We start from the raw sequence: 21,704 nt of genomic DNA, 5'->3' as shown, positions 1-21,704 counted from the left end.
CTGAGAATAATTTATCGGTTTTGAATCCTTTTTATTATATTTTTTGGGCATTCTTTCATATTAAAGAGTGCATCATTGCCAAATAACATAAATAGATATAACAATATAGAAAAGTTTAAAGTTTGTTGTTTTTCCATGATGAATGAATGGGTAATCCATTTGATTAAGGGAAGAACCAAACCACACAACTCTTGAGAATAGAAAATGAAGTAAATTGTGAAAGCTAACTCAAACTAAATAAGATAGATAATGTTACTAACCAGTGTAGCACCAAACAGTACTAGGTTGATCCAAATTATTCCCAATACCTTAAACTACTGCTTAACATTAAACCTACTCCACATCCAGCAAAATATCACACACTATCCAAGGAAATCCCAAGCAATTGGCACTACTCTCCCAATAATCGGGATGATAAGCCACATGATACCACGCCGACGCCAACTTGAGTTGTTCCCATTCCTTGCAACCGCCTTCAAACCACCCTTTCGCCTCCTTATTTAGACTCTTAACCGATACTAAAATCCGATCCCTCATCTCTATATACCTCCTATTATCCCTCTGCAAATAAGCCGATTTCATCTTCAAATCGCCAGTCAGTATCTCAACTTCACTACCCGCTTCGTAAAAGTTCATCAAAGCGCTCATCCTGTCCGTATACATCTCCTTATGGCCTTCCGCTGTTTTGATAAAATCCTCGTAACCGCTCACGACAATAGATTGGTCGTAAGCAGCCTCAGCTATCTCTTTCGACCAAACAGGCCCCCAACTTTTGCAAAGATTCGAGCTTTTTGTTGCTCGATAGAGTTTTCCAAGGACACCTTGGGATATGTAAGATGGACGGTCGTCTCTTTGCATGAAATCAGGGAATTCTCTCGGTTTTAGATAATTGGGCATCTGTGCCGGTGCCCCGGTTTTCGCAAAGTCAACAGCCATGGAGTGGAGGTCTGCAAGTTCAAGACATTTTGGACTTAAAGCTTTCATTGGCTCGCGGTCCGCATGGATTAGATGTGCATTGGATATGGCACCTAAGGAGTCGTTGATCATGTAGTCCATGAAAAATCTTTGAATTTCCTAAAAAAAGGAAAACAAAAAATGAGAACCAATTACGTTAAGTTTTGTTTCTTTTCTTGAAACCCGGGTTTACTCCTTGAAAACCCTTCCAGGCACTCTACTTCCAACAAAACTTTCTTACTAGGAATTTAACCCGAGAACTTTAGAAATTTAGGGTTGTTCTGTTAACAACTCTTTTTTAGGCGTTTCATTATCCAAAAACTCTACATTTGTTATAGTCAAATGAAAACAATACTTTACAAAAGTAATCGGATCATGACACAGCAAAAAATCTCTATACCAAATGAATCAGCATAGAATACATTTAAAACATGGTTCTGATCAACATCCAAACAAAAATCTTATACCATCAAATAAGGTGTATTTACCTCCATAGAAACGCGATGATCTATTATTCGAGGCCTTCGTGCAGTGTAGTCCATCGGTGCAACAGTTTCAGGTGGGATAAGAGTTTCATCCCACGATATAAAGTATAAGTCACCATCGAGATCTCCACCTGAACACTCATTAGGATGCGGCCTGCATAATAGTAAAGAATGCAAGACAATAATAAAATATACAAAGGATGATTTTTCATTTGAAAACACTTATGTTTTATGTATTTCAATACGTTTCCAACGGATAAAAATTCGTTTTCATAAGAAAAATATTTATGATTCTGAATCTTGAAAAAGGTCCCAATTCAAAAGCAAAAAGTGTTTCCAATTGGGTTCATTCATACCTCGCTCCATTTTGTGGGAAGAGAAGGCAATCGACGAGACCTTTTTCTTCTAACCCCACCTCAAAGACGGCATCCAAGACTCTAACATCTCCCGGGTGAAGACAAGGATTTTTTGTGACAACAACCTTACATGTTAAAACAGCGGTTTCATCATCAAGTTTCTTAAAGTATTTGTTGTCTCCATTTCTCAACTCGGTTTTATTCAAAGTTATTCGAACATAAACTTGTCCATATTCCAAAATACCCGTTTCGTCCAAACATCCAACAAGTAACCTCCCTTTCGGTACATGTAACCTACATCTGTTTCTCATTTCCGACAATTGGCTATCGTGAAGAGCCGAAAGAAGCATGGAAAGGTAAGGCTCCTTATTCGGTTCATACCCATGAACCAACATTTTCATCTGAATACTCTTACCGTCTTTCCCAAAACCTAAACTCTCTAACATTTCCAAAGCAGATTCTCTACTATTCAACATTCTATCCAAAAGACGAAGATGCCGATCTTGTATCGCAAGCAAGGATTCGTCTTTCACATTCAATGTGGAAAACAATGTAATGATTTCCCTGTTCAAGTAACAAGGCAAGGAATCGCTCCATTTTGTGATATTAAGCATTCGATTCTTCGATTCGAACTTGAGCATGCTATTTCGAAGAGAGAGCTTTCTGAACGAGTTACGATCAACCGCTATCACTCCTTTATAACCGCCAAATCGAATTTGGAAAGCGGAAGGCGTGTGTTCTAACCCGCATTTCTGAGCGACTTTCCTAGCGAACAAGTGCGAGATCTTCCCGATTCCATCGGAGAAGCAGTAACTGACTCCTTCGGTCTTAACTTCGATATCAGGAATGGTTTCGACATCTTGAGCCATGACTTCGAACGATTGCCTTGAGGAACTGAACAGCTGGCCCATCCTAGCCGCACATTTCGAAACACTCTGGATCTTCTCGAAACAACCCATCCATTCTCTTATGTCGTTCGCTTTCACCTTCTCGTTTGAAGCGAACATCCAAACGGAATTGTTTCGGAGTTGGCTTGCCGAGAATGCGAGAAACTCGAATCGTTTTTCCCCAATCACGATTCCATCTCCGAGAATCGACAATATCCTATGATATATATTCGTTTGGTAAGTCTTCGAAAACAAACCTTTCTGAATATTCGTCGAGATGGCATAAGCATGAATTTTACTCCAATCCTCGTCTACAAACGTAACCCGCAAGAAATCAGAGGAATTGGAAGAGAACTTCTTCACGACGTAATTCGAATTCTCGAGCTCGGGTCCCAAGCAGAAAATCTTTGAAGGCGTGACTAACACTCGATGACACTTCATCGTATTAGAATTCGACGAAGGATTCTTATTCCCGTTTGTTTCAACAATACTTGACCTGTTTTCTATATAGGAGACGGGATCGTAACAAGTGGAATGCAGCTTATGCATTTTTCGCAGAATTGTCACTGCTGTTTCCTCTTCTAAATGGCTGAGGATTTCAAAGAGATCATCATTTACAGAAGCAAGGCTTATCTTTTGCATTTGAATTACGGAATTGAGCTGGAAAAGGACTTCATATGATAATCTGAATTCCTGTTTGGATTTCACTAAAGGCACGAGCACGGATGTAGAACCTAATTCTTTACTGTCCTTGAGAACTATGTCTTTCAAATCATTCTTAAAATATGGTAATTTACAAATGTCCAAAGTTGTTGTTGATGCCTCATCAATTTCCCAACAAAGTACAGATGATTGTCCAATTGATTTGAGACCAGAAAAATCAGTTGTGCGTATCCAAAGGAACTCGACGTTTTCCTTGCAAATATGGTATCGGTCAGTAGCGAACTTTGATGTGACACCAGGACCAGAAAATTTCTGGTATATTTTTGGGGCGTGCTTGAGCTGGAAATCATAGAAATGTTAAAGAAAAAAAATGAGAACACGAGAATTAAAAACATAGTAACTAAATCCTAACGGAATAAGATGAAAAAAGGGGACATAGGATGAGTCTATTAGGAGAATATGTAAAAGGTTGAACAGTATATAATCTAACCATAGACAATAGTATAAGCAGGCTATTGAATGAATAGGCACTGCCCTCAGAAAACTTCTTGTTGCTTCAAGTAAATATTTAGATCTCTTCCAGCTTGAGTCTCAATCTCAAGTCAGGACAAATCATCGAAATTGTTGACCCAATCAAATGTGTGTGTCTTTTGAGGGCAGTTCGAGTGGTGTTGTGGGAATACAATGAAAACAGTTGATAGTTGGAAACTGATATGAAATGGCCAATCACATAACCAACACTTTTCATGAAGGAGGAGAATTTATCTTTTGTGCTAAATTGTGCATATTACCAATATTTTGATATCTAATATGTTTGATCACGCTGTTGAAAAAATAATAATCCTAATAAAATAACTCAATATTAATCATAAAACTATAGTTTGTCACACCCTTCGAAACCCTAGTCTCCATTCCATATCAGAAACCTTGCACTATTATTCTCAACAGAAAAGACATGTGATTAATTTTGGATGTGCAGGCCTCGTTTCGATGATTATCAATAACATGTAGGTGTTGTTTTGGTTGTTTGGTTTGTCAGGTTTCTGGAAATCTAAACAGGGTGATGTGGTTACTTGATTTGTCTGTTTTTGGGAAGAAAAAAAATCTCAGAAATGGGTATGGATGATTATTGATTAGTCTGATCCATTCCCACTTTGTGTTCCAAACACAATAATAATTAGGAATACACATTCAATATAATGCAGTAACATTTCATAATTTTGTAGAACACATTTAGGTTATGAAATGAAGTTTAAATAAAAGTAAGCAAAAAGAGACAAATCATACCTTAAAGAGAATTGCATTTGATTTTCCACCATCCAACCTGCAAACAGAGCTCTCCCAAACATGATCAAAAGGTATCTCCAGCTTATAAGAGTTTCCATCGTACTCCACCCAGAATTCAAGACTCCTTCTCTCAGGAAGAAACGAACCTATAACCCCCTCCCAATTCTCCAAAACACACATATAATCATCTTTCTTCAATACCCCACAATGCAGACGCCCATTTTCAACCCGGTTCAGAGCCTCCACCGGTCGAAAGATAACATCATCGGTAGATTCTACAGATAGTGAAGAACCCTTGAAGATTAGATTACCCTCTTTCGAAAGAAGTTCGACTGCCGATTTACCGGCGAGGGTTTCGAACTGAACCCGGCCAAAGCCTCGAGATTTCCAATTTTTATGGTCGGTTATGATTTCACAAGCAAAGATGGAGTCTTTGCCGATTTTGGATTCGAGGAAATCGAAGAGGTCTTGGGCTATGGCGGTTTTGGGAATGTTGGAAACCCTCAAAGTGCCGGTCGGTCTATTAGCCATCGTACAACCCGACAGTAAAGTGAGAGGGGAAACACTAAACAAGGTTCATTCATGGAAGCTCTGTTCTTATTTATAGGAGAAAAACAATCTCTTTTTCTTTCTTTATTTCCGAGAAGAAAGAAAGATACTTATTAATCAGAAAATAAAATAAAATATTTTCTCTAAAATCTTTCATTTTAGGTAATGTTAATCACATGAAATCCATGATTCAGTCAAACAGTATCACTAATCTGTTATAGAAGATTTCATCTCTTAATCCAGATTATACGATAGTTTATTTTTTTTATTTGTAATAAAATTTAATATTATATTTTTTATTAACTTAATTTTAAATATTAATAAACTATTTAAATTTAAAAACAATTCTGTATTAAAATAAATTTTATGAATTAGTTTTCATAAGTTTTTATTAAAATATAATTTTAAATTTAAATTAAATATAAAAATGTAAGTAAAAGAGTATGTTTTAGAAATAAAATGTTTAGTGTTTATTTTTTAGATTTTGTTTGATAATATAAGAGTATGTTATTTAGTTGTTAATGTTTTGTTTATGTGCTATTTAAAAAATGTATATAATTAATTTTTTTTTAAAAAAAATATTATATTATTTTAAATAATAAATAAAAACAAAGTGAAGATATATAAATTTAAATTTATCATGTGATCATAATTTTTGTATGTAATAAAAAAGAAGAATATATATATATATATATATATATATATATATATATTTATTTGATATAAATAATGAATTTAATTATTTAATGATTTAAGAAAATTATATAAAAAAATATAAAATGAGAAATTAAAAAATAATTAATAAAAAATGAAAAGCTGATAGAATAAATTAAAATATTAAAAAAAAGTTATGAAAATTAAAATGATAAGACAGATAAGGAAGGTAAAGAAAAAAAATGAAATATGTTTAATTATAATATTTTGAATTAACTTATTAATTAAAATGATAAATAAATTATTATGCAATCTCAATTTATAAGGAATCAAACACGTTATTTAAATTAACATAACTAGAAGAGAAATAAACCGTTAATTTTTATTAATAAAAAATATTAAAAAAAGTATAATTATATTTTATTAATTCAGTACAAATAGACCCACTAAAATTTATAAAAGGTTGCAAGATATGTATATAAAAATGATCATTTAAAAAAAAAGAGTATAGTTTACTATACTATATGTGTCATGATTTAAAAAATAAATTTTATATCAACTTAGTAAAATAAAAAAAATAAACAATTCAATAAATCATTTAAATATATATATTTATATATTATATCATTTAATCCAATTTTGGAATATATATATATTTATATATTATATCATTTAATCCAATTTTAGAAGTTTAGCTCTTCCACACTAAACAAGATTTTCTCTACTAAAATCATTATTAATTTTTTCTTCATAATTATATTTTTAAAATTATATATATATATATATGAAATTTATCAATCTTCTCTCATTATATTTATTCTATCCCTTCTTTGCTCCACCAATTTCTCTTCCTTATCGTTAGGTTTATTTTTAATTTAAAGAATATCATATTTATAACTTTCCAAACTTACAATATAGCATTTAACTTGACGAAATTTATATACTCCACTAATGTTTTGCCAATACCCAAACTATAATTAATTTTGCCACGTTAATATTCAAGTTTTTTATAACAAAATTAAAAAATTTAATTTTAATAAAACAAACTGAGCTTTTTTATTTTTCATCAATGGTATTTCTTCTCAGTCTTTTCTTTCACCTTCTAACATAAACTCAAACCCCTCTTGAATCTATCGGATCCTCTATGGGTGCTCATGTGGGCTTTGTTGCGTCTGGATCTGAAACAGGTAGTAGAGTGGGTCCTATCGGGTCCTTTTTGGGTGCTCATGTGGGCTATGTCACGGTTGGGTCTGAAACAGCATGTAGTTTTGATGCTTCTGGGTCTGGTGGGTTGGTTGCTCCGTTGGGTTTTAGTGTATTCGGATCAGGTGTCGTGCATGGTGATGTTTTGAATGCAAGTTCTGGTTGCAATTTGATATCGGGTAATGTCAACGATGTCTTGTTGGCTAGGTCTGGATGAAATCTGGGGTTGAGTGTTAGTGTTGAACAGGTTCAAGTGCTAAGGTTTCAGGTTATGTTGATGTTGTTGGGTCTGGTTCTGTTGGGTGTAGTTTGGGTGCGGATTATGTCAAGTCTGATGTTGTGTTGATAGCAGGGTCTAGGTATAATATGGGTTTAAGTGATGGCAGCTCTAGTCATATTAGCGTTGGTCCTGGTAGTGTGCGGAGGCTTGCTGTTTCAGGTGTTAAGTTGGATCGATGTGCTGAGGTTTCAAGTCTTTCTAAGGCATCTGGAACCGGTGGGGGTGATGGTTTGCTTGATATTGTTGATCAGCTTAGTTTTGGTGTTGTTGATGCTATCGGGTCTGCTAGTTCTGCTTGTTTGGTGTCCGGATGCTGTGGAGTGCTGGTTAAGGCTGGGATTCCTGACTCAGTTTATAATGCTTGCGGTCCCAGTTCTGGGTCTAATGAGCATCTGCTTTCAAGTAATGTCCTTGGTCTGGACCGGTCTATTATGTTGAATAATGTTCCTACTGAACATCCTATTATGAGGATAATGGATAACCAGTTGTTTGATTCTGAGGATGTCCCTAATACTAATGTCGTTTGTCTGACCATGGACCTGTCTGTGATGAAGGTTGGTCCTAACATGTCTGATGAGCCTGATTCTGGGGCTTGTCGGGGTTCTTCTGATACTGAGTTTGGTTTGGAACATGGATCCTCTTTTAGGCCTAGTGCTGTTCATAATTTCGTGTTGCTTGCTGAGGATTTCGCCCTTGCTTATGACATGGGACTTGCTGCTTTTGTCAAGAATGCTAGCCTGGTCTTAATGCTATTTCTGCAAATCATGTTGGGCTGGTGGGTAGCGGTGCTTATACTATTGATCCTTCTGCGTTAAAGATCTTGCCTGATTTTTCTAAGGCTACTTCTGCTGCCGTTAGATCTTGTGAAGAAATGTTGGACCCTGACTTTATTGATGGTGATAAAATAGATCATGCCATTCCTAGAGCTAGAACAAAAAGGATGAATAAAAAGTTGAGAAGGAGGTTGAAATTGTTTGGTTCTAGTTCCCGGTCGGATGGCTCTGACTCTGCTGGTTCCCCGTTTCCTATTCCTGGGCTTGTGTGCTCTACTGTGGTTGTCACTCGGTCTCCTGGCCCTATTGTCTCAATTCAGCCTGGGAATGAATCTGATCCTAGTTTCATGGAGACTGTAATCTCTGTTGCTCACACTTCAACATCACATGCTAGCCTCGATCCTATAATTCGATCTGCTGACCCTACACATGATATATTACTGCAGACCACTACGGGCAAACAGTCTTCACAGGCTGATGACGTCTTATCTCGGTCCTCATGTTCTAAAACTTCTGATAGTGCAGGTTTGTGCACAAATTCTAGTTTTTCTGGGTCAGTTGAGGTCAATAATAGCAAATCGAAGGCTAGGAGGAAGAAATAAAAAAAAAAACGGGTGAACATTGATCTTATGGAGAACGTAATTGCTGCGCTTGATTCAATTAACAATTGTCATGGGGTTGAAGACACTACGTCTGATTTGGAATGTGATGGTGCAATTATTGGTGAATCTGAATCTCATTTGTCCAAGCTTGCTGCCTTGTTCTAGACCTGCAACAAGTCAAGGTGTTTGTACTGTTAATATAGTCAACTCAACTGGTTTTGAATTTTCAGATTCTGTTAAAGAAAGGCAATGTGATGTTTTAATTGTTGAATTCAAGTTAACTAACAAAAAAGATGGGATTGATGTTAGTCTCTCCACTCCAGTTTTTACCCCTGATCCTGTCCCCAATGTAAATTTGGCTGCTGATTTTGAACTTCCAAACTTGGGGTCTGATTATATTGGCATTTATTCTCCTCTTTTTGATAATGACCCTGAGTCAATGGTTCATGATGGGAAAGGTTCTAGCGATTTGTAACTGTGGATGGGACTGGTCCATGGCTGAAGCCTAACCAAAGTAAAAGGGTGAGACCTCAAACTGGAGGGACAGATACTAATACTGATATTCTATTAAGGGTTGGGTCTGCTAACATTGCACCTGCTGGTAGTAAACGGGTTAGGTGGGCTGAAAAAATTAATAATGGGCATAAAGAAGGGGTTGCCCCGGCTGGGTCTGCACCTGAAGCTAAATGTAAGGCTTCTGAAGCAGATGCTTCTCATGTTCAGAGTCAACCAAAGTCTGCTGGAGGTCCAAAACCTGCTGAAGTTGACGTTACTTGGGGGGTCACTAAAAATGAGATCTCTAACTTAATTGGGTTACGAAATCAAATTAGAAAGAATTTGTCTCAGATTAGACGGCAAGAGATTATCATGGCTAGGGATCGGTGTGATATGCTCAATGTCCAATTTAATGCTCATTATATGCGGAACTGGAACCTTTTCAATAAGGACCAGTATGATACTGTTGTAAATTGGTCGGTTGATTTTATTAAAGAGGTCTCCAAATGCCCCGAAACCCAGGTTTATTCTGTTAGAGATAATCCCAACAAGTCTTGGCAAAAAGGCAATGTTTGGAATAATTCAACCACCCTAGATCCTGAGAAAGGGAAGTTTAATATTGACATTGCTTCTTTGGTAGCAATTACCCTTGATCAGCCATACAAATTCAAACTTCCCCTGAAATTGAAGAAACATGTGTCAAGGCTTGGGAGTCCGTTTTGGTGGGTCATTTTATGGGTAACACAAAGGTCCAATTCAACATTATTAGAAATTCTTTGCAAGAATTATGGGGAAAAGAGTGGGCTTGAGAGGGTGACCATTAATGATTTTGGGTTTTATTTTCTGAATTTTCGCAATGGAAGTGAGCTCCAAAATATTATAAATGTGGAATATGCCTTCATTAGAAATCGCAGATTCAAAATTTATAAATGGACTGAAACACTTAATACAAATTGCAAGCCTCCTAAAATTGAGCAGATCTGGGTTCAACTCAAGAACATTTCTCTACATATATGCAATCCTGTTGGACTAGCTTATGTTGCCAACATGCTTGGGAAACCCTTGTCGTTTGATCCATCCATGGAGGGTTATGAAAGGGCCTCGGTGGCCAGGGTCTGTGTGGAAATACTTTCGGCCAGCAGTCTACCTTTGAAGCTTGAAATGCAAGACAGATTGGGAAATGTTTTTAATATTGGAGTGCAGTATGAATGGAGACCAAATCGTTATATCCGATGCAGCACTTTTACCCACTCTATCAAAAACTGCCCTATCAATAATGCTTGCTCTCTCAATAGTGCTAATCACTCAAATTCTTATGCTCCCTCTTCAGCAACTGAATCATCTCAACAGCCTGATCCGAACCATATTAATACGCCCCAGGTCGAGAGCTTTGGCAACCGGTCTTATGCTGACACGGCTGATGTTGATAGGGTCAATGATTTGTTTAGGGTTTTGAAGTCTGGGAGGATTGTAGGTATTGGTGCTGGAAATGAAATAGTCGTTGGTCTGGAATAAATTCTTGAAATCTGGGAAACTGGTTAGCATTGGTGTTAAAGCTAAGGGTAAGTCAAGTTTGAAGCGTTTGATGAAACAAAACTTGTTAAAGCTAAGAAAGCGATTGTCAAGCGTGATTGGGCTAATAATAGGGTTAGGAGTCATGGCAAGTTGAATGTTCAGAAACGGGACCTAATAGTTCATGCTCCTGGTCATACTGTGAGAATGGTCACTCTCTCGGCAAGGATTGTGTTCCTCCATGTCAGAATGTTGGGTATGATCAGAAAAACAGTTCTACTAAGACCGTTTTTTGTGCTGGTAAGGATGTTAGTATTTAGTGCCTTGATGAATTTATACAGAATCGAGGATCTATTCAGCGGGACCGCATGCTAGCCATTAAGGACTTTGAGGGTCATTGTCAGGATCTTGTCTTAAGGTCGGAAGCTGTTGTTTCTGGTGGCAATCCTAACCTTCAAGGGCATGAGCTCCCATCAGCATTAAATCCTCTTATGAATGATGTTGGATTTGATATTTCAGGAATTGCTAAGGTGTCTAGCCGTGAAAGCATTAGGATTTCTGATAAGACCGAGGTTGGCTTGCGAACTGATGTCACCCCTCGGTCTGAAGGTACTAATTGGGTTGGTATTGCTATTATGGAGGATAAGTTTGACATTGCTGGTTGTGATCTGCATAAGAAAAGGGCTGGGCTTCAGTAGGTTTAAGCAGTAATGATCTGACTAAGTCAATAAATAGTGAAAGCCAACACGGTTGGTCATGAGATTGATGGTTCTGAATTTGGTCGATCTGAGATTGGGTTGGTTGCTCCTAAAGCTGATTTGGTTGGTTATAATGGGTTGGATGAAATTGATAATGCAAGGTCGGATGGGTCCTTTGAGTTGGCATTGGCAGATCGGTCTAATTCCGGGTTTGTTGTCTCAAAGGCTGATTTGGCTGGGCATTCTACTGCTCCTGATATTGATGGGTCTGTTGGATATGAAGGGGTTGATCTGAATGAATCTGGGCCGGGTTTACTTAGAATTTCTATTGCTGATCCTATCTCAATAAATATGCATGCTGGAAACAAATTTGACAACCATGAGCATCATGTTGACTTATCGGGCAGAAACTTGATTGAATGTGGTTCTCATTCCTCCAGCAGGCCTAGCGTTGATGTTAATCACTATGTGGCTATTGATGACAGCAAAGACAGTGATTCCTATGGTTAGAAGTCTTGCTAGCTGTAATGACGTTGAAATTCAGGAGTCCAACCCGTATATCCATTCATGAATATTATGACATGGAACATATGGGGCCTCAATGATCCTATCAAATGTAAGGAAATTCGTAGAATCATTGAGGAGTATAAGCTTACTATTTTAGGTATTCTTGAAACTAAGATAAAGGACCGCAATGTTGATCGCATCAAATGCCTTTGTATGGGCAGCAATTGGAATATTTTACACAATTCTAACAGCAGAACCGGCAGAATCTGAATTGCTTAGAATAGTGATGTGGCTGACATCAAGATGATCTACTCCTTTGATCAAGTTATTATGGTTGAAGTTAAAAGCAAAGTTGACGACAATCTTTTTCGTTTGAATATTGTTTATGCCTGTAATTCGGGGTCGGATAGGAGAATTTTGTGGAGCTGTCTGAAAGCCAAGATTATTGATGAGGATCCTTGGGATATTATTGGGGATTTCAACGTTACTAGATTTGAAAATGAAAGGAGTCCTGAATCTGATATCACCCAAGACATGATAGACTTTAATGAGTGTATTCGTGACATTGGGTGTGTCGAACAGACCAACTCCGGCAACTTGTTTACTTGGTCTTCTACGAGGGGTGATGAGCAAATTAGAAGGAGCAGAATTGACAAAGGTCTTATTAACTCGACTTGGGCTGCTAAGTTTCCTAGAAGCCATGTTCATATTCTTAACCTGAGAATCTCTGATCACTGTCCACTTAAGCTCTATTGGGAAAAGAAAAAGAGAGTGAAGCGTCCTTTTAAGTTTTTCAACTTTTGGATGGAGAATGATAAGTTTAAAGACATTCTCCATGAGGTCTGGAACACTCGCGTGGATGGCTCCAATATGTTTTGGGTGTCGGAGAAATTCAGACTTCTTAAGAATTGGCTCACTAAATTTGATCGTAAAAAATTCAGCAACATTTCTAAAAGAGTCATGGCTGCGAGGGCTGATCTTGAGGTTCAATCCCGCTTTCTTCATGAGGACATTGATGATCTCCTTCGGGATGAGGAAAAATCTACTCTTGCTTCTTTTAGAGAGCTCAGTTCTATGGAGGAGAGTTTTATAAGACAAAAATCAAGACAGAAGTGGGTTTCTCTTGGGGACAAAAACACGGCTTTCTTTTATCAGAAGGGTTCTTCTAGAAATTTTCAAAACAACGTTCATAGACTCAAGAAGGATAGTGGGGACTTTGTGCATGGACAGGAGCAAATTCAGAACTTGACTGACCAATTCTACCGTGGGCTTATGGGTACTAATAACGGGCAGAATCTTAGTCACCTCAACACGCTTTATTAGATTGTTGACAAGAGGATCTCTACTGAGGATAATTGGGATCTTATCAAGGTTGTGTCAAGGGATGAAGTCAGAAAGGCTCTCGCGAGTATCAATGGTGCCCCGGGCTTGATGGTTCCAATGCGAAATTTTTTAAGGTCAATTGGGATATTGTGGGTAATGACATTACAGAAGGGGTGCTTGAATTCTTTCATAATATGAAAATATTAACCCAATGTATTGTCACTATGCTTAATCATATACCAAAAAGTTTCGTGCCTGAAAAAATACAAGGCTTTCGCCCCATTTCTGGTTGTAATTTTGTGTATAAAATCATTTCCAAAATTCTTACTAAGAGCTTTCAAAGAGTTATTTCTAAGTTAGTGAGTCTAGGACAATCTGCATTTATTCTCGGTAGGTCCATATTGCATAACATTCTTCTAATGCAGAATCTTCTTAAGGGTTATGGGAGAAGGAAGATTTCACCTCATGTTGCATTTAAAGTTGATATTCGTAAGGCTTTTGATTCTGTTAAATGAGGAACTATTCATGAATTTCTTGTTGTTTCTGGTTTTCCTAGAATATATATTGGTTGGATTATGCAGTGTATCTCTACCTCCCGCTTTGTTGTCTGCGTTAATGGTGTACACGGGGGCTATTTCAAGGGAGAAAATGGTGTGAGGTAGGGCGATCCTCTCTCTTCTTACATCTTCGTATTGATCATGGAGGTCTTTGAGAGTGTCTTAACGACATTCCGAAAGAATCACCATTACACTTTCCACCATTTCTGTGAGAAGGAGGAGATCACCCATCTTTGTTTTGCAGACGACCTATTCTTGCTTGCACATGCTGATGTTGAGACCATTCAAACTATAAAAGATGTGCTTACATTATTTTATGATGTTACAGGTTTATCAATTAATGTAGATATGAGTGCAGCGTTCTATGGTGGTGTTGATGATGAGACAAAGGCAAGGATACAAGACATTATGGGCATCTCTGAAGGGTCGTTTCCGGTACGTTATTTGGGTATTCCTCTCACAACAAGGCAGGTCCAAGTTATTCACTGTAGGCCGCTCATTGAAAAGGTCAAGAACGTCATTATATGGGTTGGGCGGCTAAGAAGCTTTCGTATGCGGGCATAATCGAGTTGGTTGGAAGCGTGGTCATGGGGTTAATTGGATATTGGTCTCAACAAATTGTTCTCCCGAAGAAAGTTATGAAAGAGTTGGACACCATTATGCGTAACTTTATTTGGGGCAACCAAGGTCGTGGGGGCAAGAAAGTCAAGTGGACTGACGTTTGTAAACCGAAAGACGAAGGTCGTATTGGGCTGAGGAGCTGTGTGGAATGGAACCGGGTCGTTACTTACAAACATCTTTGGGAGTTGCAAACAAAACAGGATTCCTTATGGGTCAAATGGGTGCACTCCAAGTTCTTGAAGCGTGAATTGAGCATTTAGACTTGTAGAATTATTGACGACATGACTTGGTCTTTGAAGAAGATTTTGAAACTAAAAAACAACATTGATTTGATCTTTCATATTCGTCTTGGAGATGGGTGTGGCACTCTCTTTTGGCACGAATCTTGGTTCGAAAACCGACCGTTGATCATTAAAGAGGAATTCCGAGGATTGAAAATTAGAAAGGATTGTGCGGCTTCCACGGTTTGCGATATTGATGTTGGGCTTTGGGCTTCAATTATTAGACGGGTTCCGGAAGGAAGACGAGTATTAGATTATTTAAGTAGTATCCGTCTAAGTGATAGGACTGATGTTCACTCTTGGGTAGCTGAGGAGGATGGTAAATTGAAGTCGAGTATGGTTGGGAATGCTATAAGAGAAAGAGGTCAAATTGTCAATTGGGTTGCTCTCGTTTGGTCTTCAAAGGTTATTCCAAGGCATTGTTTCATCCTTTGGTTGGCTTTCCGTGGTAGACTTAGTACCCGTGATCGTATTCTTGCTTATATGGATATTCCGGACGCCAATTGTGTTCTTTGTAGTGGGTTTGCGGAATTCATTGATCATCTTTTGGGTGGCTGTGTTTTTGCTAAGTCTATTTGGAATCTTTTCACTTTAGCCATGGGAATTGTGAGCTTGTCGGGGTCTTGGGAGGATATAAAAGTTGCTGCCCAAGTCTTATCTAAAGGTAATAAATTTCATGCTAACGTCTTTAAGTGTGGGTTTGCTGCCATCGTTTATCATTTGTGGGCCGAGAGAAATGCTAGAGTCTTTGGTAGAGTTCGTCGAAACGTTGATCATGTGTGGAGCGACCTTGTATTTGATTGTGGTGCGCTAATTAGAACGTGGAGGTGGGTTCCTAAAGGCGAGCGGGAATGGGTCCTTTGTCGCGAATGGAAAGTCAATTATGATGAAGTCACATCTTTTAAATGTTTTAAGGCTAGCTAGTTCTTTATGTTTAGTTTGTAAGTCATGTGTGTTGCTTTGTTAGAATTGTTTGTTTCTTGATTTTTAATCTAATTTTCTAGGTTTGTTAGAAAGTTAGAGGAAAATATGTCCGTTTTCTTTCCCGTTTTTTTTTTTTAAAAAAAAAACCCTAGACCTTTCATTTTCTCACCTCTCCCACCATTTATACTCAAATTTCACATTCATGTTTCAGGTTTATTGATTATTAATAATGATGTGAACTGATTCTTATTCCTATTCCCGTGATATTTACCTCACCACTATTCTTACTCAAACTTTACATTTTCGTTTCAGACTTATTGATAATTAATGATGATGTGAACTAGTTCTTCCTCTTTTCGTGAAATTCGTTATTTTGCCTGATTGCATTTTAGATTTTGTCGTTTTTTATTTTAGTTTGACGATGGATGATGATGTTTTTAAGCTAAAATTTAATTTTTGTCAACAGTAAATTAGAGAATACGTTTCAAAGGAGATTTCGTTGTTAGTTGTTGAAATTTGTTTTCCGTCGTAGTCCTAATCCAAGACCTCACCTAAGTTAGTAGTCAATATGGATTGTGAAAAAGAAATGTGTCTTTATTTTTACCATTTTTCCATTATAAAACTGTCTGTAGGTATAATTGAAAGAACAATTTTGTAATGTTTTTTATTACAAAATTACTTGTACAAATTTAAATTTCAAACATTATATGTTAACTTATAAATGTTTCTTTTTGTTTGTATTTAAAGCTAAAAATAAAGTAAACATATATAAATTTAAATTTATCATGTGGTCATATAATTAAAAAAGAAGAAGAGGTATATATATTTAAATTTATGTTTTATTATTATTATTATTATAATTTATATAAATAATTAATTTAATTATTTAATGATTAAAGAAAATTATATAAATAAATATAGAATGAGAAATAAAAAGAAAAAATTAATAAAAAATGAGTAGCGATAAAATCAAATCAAAATATGAAAAAAAAAAATAATGATATATACAGCACGGAAAGAAAAAGAGAAAATATTTTTCTTTCTCTTGTATTTTTTTTTTTAAATTTATTTTCTCTTTCTTTCCAAATGAAGTAGGTGTTATGTGAAGGTACTGTATAAGGGTGTTATATGTATCATTACTCTAAAAAAAAATTATGAGAATTAAAATGACATGACAGATAAGGAAGATAAGAAAAAATTGAAATATGTTTAATTATAATGTTTTGAGTTAAACTTATTAATTAAAATAATTAAATAAATTATTATGTAAGCTCAACTTATAAAGAATCAAACACAATACTTAAATTAACATAATTATAAGAGAAATAAATAGTTAATTTTTATTAATAAAATTATTAAAAAAAACATTATTATATTTTTAATTCCGTAAAAATAGACCAACTAAAATTTATAAAAGGTTGCAAGATATTTATATAAAAATGATCATCATTTAAAAAAAAAATAATTTACTATAATGATTTAAAAAATAAATTTTATATCAATTTAGTACAAATAAATTAATAAATAATACAATAAATCATAAATATATATATATATATAATATTAATATATATATATATATATAATATTGTTTAATTCAATTTTGGAAGTTTAGCTATTACTCACCTAAAATAATTATTAAATTTTTATTATTTTTATATGAATATTTATTATTGATTATTTTTATTTTTATTTTATTTTATATATATATATGAGCATTTATCATTAATTATTTTTATTTTTTTTATTTTTTTTTATATTAACATTAATTATTAATTATTTTTAAATTGTTTGGTCCCAATGATTAAATATAATAATGATTTATACTTTCAACAAAAAAATTATTCAACACAAAAATAAATTAATTAATATTTGAATAATAATAACAACTCATTCATCGAACACCAAAAAAATAATAATCAAATATTAGACAAAACAATGTTCCTTACTATTACTATAAATTATGAATAAAAATTAAATAAAAAATTAATAATTTCATTTTTGTTCATATAAAATTAAATAAGAAAGAAATCCTTTAAAAAAATATTACAAAAATATTACAGTAAAACATAAAGTTCAAAAATAAGTTGCTAAATTTTTTTCATAAATGAGAATTTAAAAATGATGAGAAATAAAAACCGATAAAAAAAATGGAAGATTAAATATAAAAGAGAAATTAATATAAAAATAATAAAAAAATTAAGAATAAAATAAATTATCTGGTTTAATTAATGTAAAAGAAGGAAATAGAAAATATATTAATATTTAATTAATAAATATATAAATATAAAAATAAAAATTAACTATAATTACTAAAATAGGTTAAAGGAACCAAATTTTTTGATATTACATAAGTTTAAATGATATTTTATTAGTAAATACGTTTAAGTAAGTCAATTTTACAAGTACATAAGTGAGCTTTTTTTTTATCTAATTACTTAATTTTATTTATTTATTTTACTATTTAATGTTTAGTATGTTCAATTAACTTAATTATAAACAAAATATTTATTAAATTTTAGTATTATAATTAATTTTATTTATTTATTTTAAAACCTCTAATTTGTTACTTTCTAATACTTTAATTAACTAATTAAAATTGGATAGTAAAAAAGATATGAATCTGAAAAAGAAAAATATAAAAAAAAAAATCTTATTAATAAGTGATGCGGAAATAAGTAAAATAAATTATATTTATGTGAAATATAATTGAGAGAAAAATAAATTGAAAATTATATTTTTATTTGGATAATCCTAATTCAATTCGAATTTAATTCAATCTGAACTAATCCGATAGGATCTCATTTCAATCTGAAATATCTAATTCAAATTCATATCAGATTGGATTTTAGATTTTGGATTAATCCGTCAAATGCTCACCCCCTTAGAGGAAACACGCCATCACTAGGTTTTAGAAGAGGTAGAAGTCGAGAAAAGGGAACGGTTGTAATTTGTGCGAAGAACATACAACATGGTATTGGGCCATCATAATTGATGTGGAGAGGTAACGAAACACTCTCAACTAAAAAATTATAAGAAAAGGGCCACCGGAAAAAAGGAAATTGTATGATAGAATTCAAACCTACATAAAAAAAACTTCAACAGATTTACAGTCTATAGCTTTTGACCACATAGTTCAAATTTTGGATGTAGAATAGTTTTGGTTGATGGATTTGATGATAAATTATAGGTGATGATTACTTTTTGTTATATCTTACGTTGGATGAAATAGATTGTTATATTTTGTAAGTGTCGAGATGGAGGTTATGTAACTGTCTGAATACTATATTATTATATTTTGTAAGTGTCTATAGGTTTATTATATAAGATAAGCTTATAAGATCTCATTGTTAACATATTGAAAAGTTAAGTTAAGGAATCATGGATTAAGTGTTTGTTAAAGTATTGGTTTGTTGTGGTATTAAGTATTTGTTAAAAGTAATGAATCAAAGATTAAGTGTTGGTTAAAGTATTGGTTTTGGTTGTGGCATCAAGTACTTGTTAAAGTATTGAAAGTGGGTAAAATTTTAGAAAATAATAGTTAATTGATGAATATTCTAAATAGTAAGATCATGTGAAATTGAGAGGAAATACATTAATCATTGTTTACTTTTGTTTCAATTGTATTATTTCATTTTCTATATAATTTTACTTAGAATAAATTAAATACAAACATTAAAGTAATAAAATAAACTCCAACAAATAACCATTGAATTAAAATCTTGTTAGCCATTAGTTTAAATAATACGAAATTGATCACACATCTTGAAATGTTGCATATTTATATTTTTGTTCAAACTAGCATGTAGCCCGTGCATTTGCACGAGAATGATATAAAAAACCGTGAAAAAATATTACAGTAAAAATATGATAGCATTTTTAATTTTATTTTTAACCGTTTTAAGTTTATAGGCGAGTCAACCCACAATTCGACCCAAGTATCTATTTACTCACATACATGATAGTTTTTTTTCCTAATATTTATAATATATATATATATATGTGTGTGTTGTGCAGAATGCAAGAAAGTGATGAACAATGAAGTGTGGAAAAAACAGATGAAGAGAGATATTTTATTGTCAAAGATAAAGATAAAACAGATTACAACTAATGAAAAAGAATTACAGCTATCTAAAGTCAGAAAGAAAGAAAACGTAAAACACCTAACTTGATAAGCATAACTGTGGAATAAATGTGATGTAACTGAAATTATTAATTCCTATACTAAAGACAAAATGTTACAAATCTCCACCTTGCCTTAGTATCACCCAACAAGAAAAGCCTTATCAGGCTACTTCCAACTGTCAACATTTAGCAAATCCAAACAATGAGTGAATTTTCTAAGTGGGACCGGCTTCGTGAACATGTCAGCAAGATTATGATTTGTGCTGATCTTCTTCACTTTGATTCTCCTCTCAGTACGAAGAAAATGATAACGAACATCAATATGTTTGGTTCTATCATGATGCACTTGATCTTTGGCCAAACAAATAGCACTTAAGCTATCACAAAAAACAATTGCCTGATCATGATGTATACCAATGTCACTGATTAATCCTTTCAACCATATACCCTCCTTGGCTGCTTCAGTTAGCGCCATATACTCAGCCTCTGTAGTGGACAATGTCACCGTCGATTGTAATGTTGCCTTCCAACTAACCACAGAGTCACGAAGGGTGTAAACATAATCAGTCATTGATCTTCTACCATCGATATCTACAACATAATCTGAGTCCGAATAACCAGTTACGAGACACTGGTTATTACTCCCATAAATGAGACCAACATCGGATGTGCCTCTCAGATAGCGAAATATTCGTTTTACCGTTTGTCAGTGTTCCTTACTAGGTCGAGACATAAACCTGCAAACAACACTAACTGAATACGCAATATCAGGTCTAGTGCATACCATGACATACATTAAACTACCCACCGCACTAGCATACGGTACATTAGACATGTATAACTTCTCAGCTTCAGACTAGGGTGCGAATGTAGACAAATGATCAGTAACAGCTGCAAGAGTATTGAGAGCCTTTGTTGTACTCATCCCAAAACGAGACAACATTTTCAAAATATAACTCTTTTGTGAAAGAAATAGCTTCTTTTGAACTCGATCTCTTACTATTTCCATGCCTAGAATTTTTCGTGCTCCACCTAGATCTTTCATATCAAACTCAGAACTGAGAAGGTCTTTCAGCTTTTGAATCTCCGACATCTTCTTGGCTACGATTAACATGTCGTTTACATATAGGAGTAAATAAATCAAAGAACCATCACCAATTTTGTTGTGATAGACACAACAATCATATGCACTCCTATTGTAACCATGTTCAATCATAAAATTGTCAAACCGCTTATACCACTGTCGAGGAGACTGTTTAAGTCCATACAAAGACTTCTTCAGACTACAAACATGTGTTTCCTTACCAGGAACAAGAAATCCTTCAGGCTGACTCACCAGTATATCCTCCTTAATCTCACCATGTAAGAAATCCGTCTTCACGTCTAATTGCTCGAGTTCCAGATCCTGATGTGCTACTATAGCTAGTAGTACCCTGATAGAAGTGTGTCGGACTACATGTGAGAATATCTCATTGTAGTCTACGCCTTCCTTTTGACTGAATCCTTTGCAACTAATCGTTCTTTATATCTGGTCCCTTCAGCACTAGATGTTCCATCTTTCCTTTTGAAAATCCATTTGCACCCAATGACTCTTCTTCCCTTAGGTAAAGTAACCAGCTCCCATGTATTATTCTTGTGAAGTGATTCCATCTCCTCACACATGGTAGTAATCCATTGCGCAGAATCAGCACCATTAACAACTTCAATGTAAGAAGATGGCTCGTTATGTATGACATCTTCAGCTACCTGAAGTGCATAACTTACCATTTCTTCAGTATCATTCATAGAGGGACTGGTTGTCCTATTTCCAAGACCAGTTGAGATCTTTCTTTCCTCGATTGAATGAATTAACTTTTCAGAAGCTTTAATTTGCCTTCTAGGTCGTGTTGCAATGTCAGATTGACTTTCAAGTGCTCCAAATTGATAAACTTCCTCATATGGCTTATCAGTATCGTGTGTCATGTCAGT

The 21,704-nt window shown here is 34.6% G+C and overlaps 2 protein-coding genes across 2 annotated transcripts; one reads left to right on the top strand and one right to left on the bottom strand.

Moving 5' to 3' along the window:
- Positions 1-228: 228 nt before the first annotated feature.
- LOC124928984 (RNA-dependent RNA polymerase 2) lies at positions 229-5,197 on the bottom strand. The gene is made up of 4 exons (XM_047469237.1): positions 4,633-5,197; positions 1,796-3,684; positions 1,443-1,593; positions 229-1,074 (listed from the first exon to the last, which is right to left on the bottom strand). The coding sequence occupies exons 1-4, from the start codon at positions 5,161-5,163 to the stop codon at positions 334-336; spliced, it is 3,312 nt and encodes a 1,103-aa protein (XP_047325193.1). The 5' UTR covers positions 5,164-5,197; the 3' UTR covers positions 229-333.
- A 9,490-nt stretch (positions 5,198-14,687) lies between these two features.
- On the top strand, positions 14,688-15,611 carry LOC124930119. The gene has a single exon (XM_047470480.1). The coding sequence runs from the start codon at positions 14,688-14,690 to the stop codon at positions 15,609-15,611; it is 924 nt and encodes a 307-aa protein (XP_047326436.1).
- The last annotated feature ends 6,093 nt before the right edge of the window (positions 15,612-21,704 follow it).

Source organism: Impatiens glandulifera, chromosome 3, assembly GCF_907164915.1.
Source record: "Impatiens glandulifera chromosome 3, dImpGla2.1, whole genome shotgun sequence".
Taxonomy (NCBI): Eukaryota; Viridiplantae; Streptophyta; class Magnoliopsida; order Ericales; family Balsaminaceae; genus Impatiens; species Impatiens glandulifera.
The sequence above is the reverse complement of the archived record's forward strand: the minus strand, read 5'-3'. Positions and strand labels throughout refer to the sequence as shown.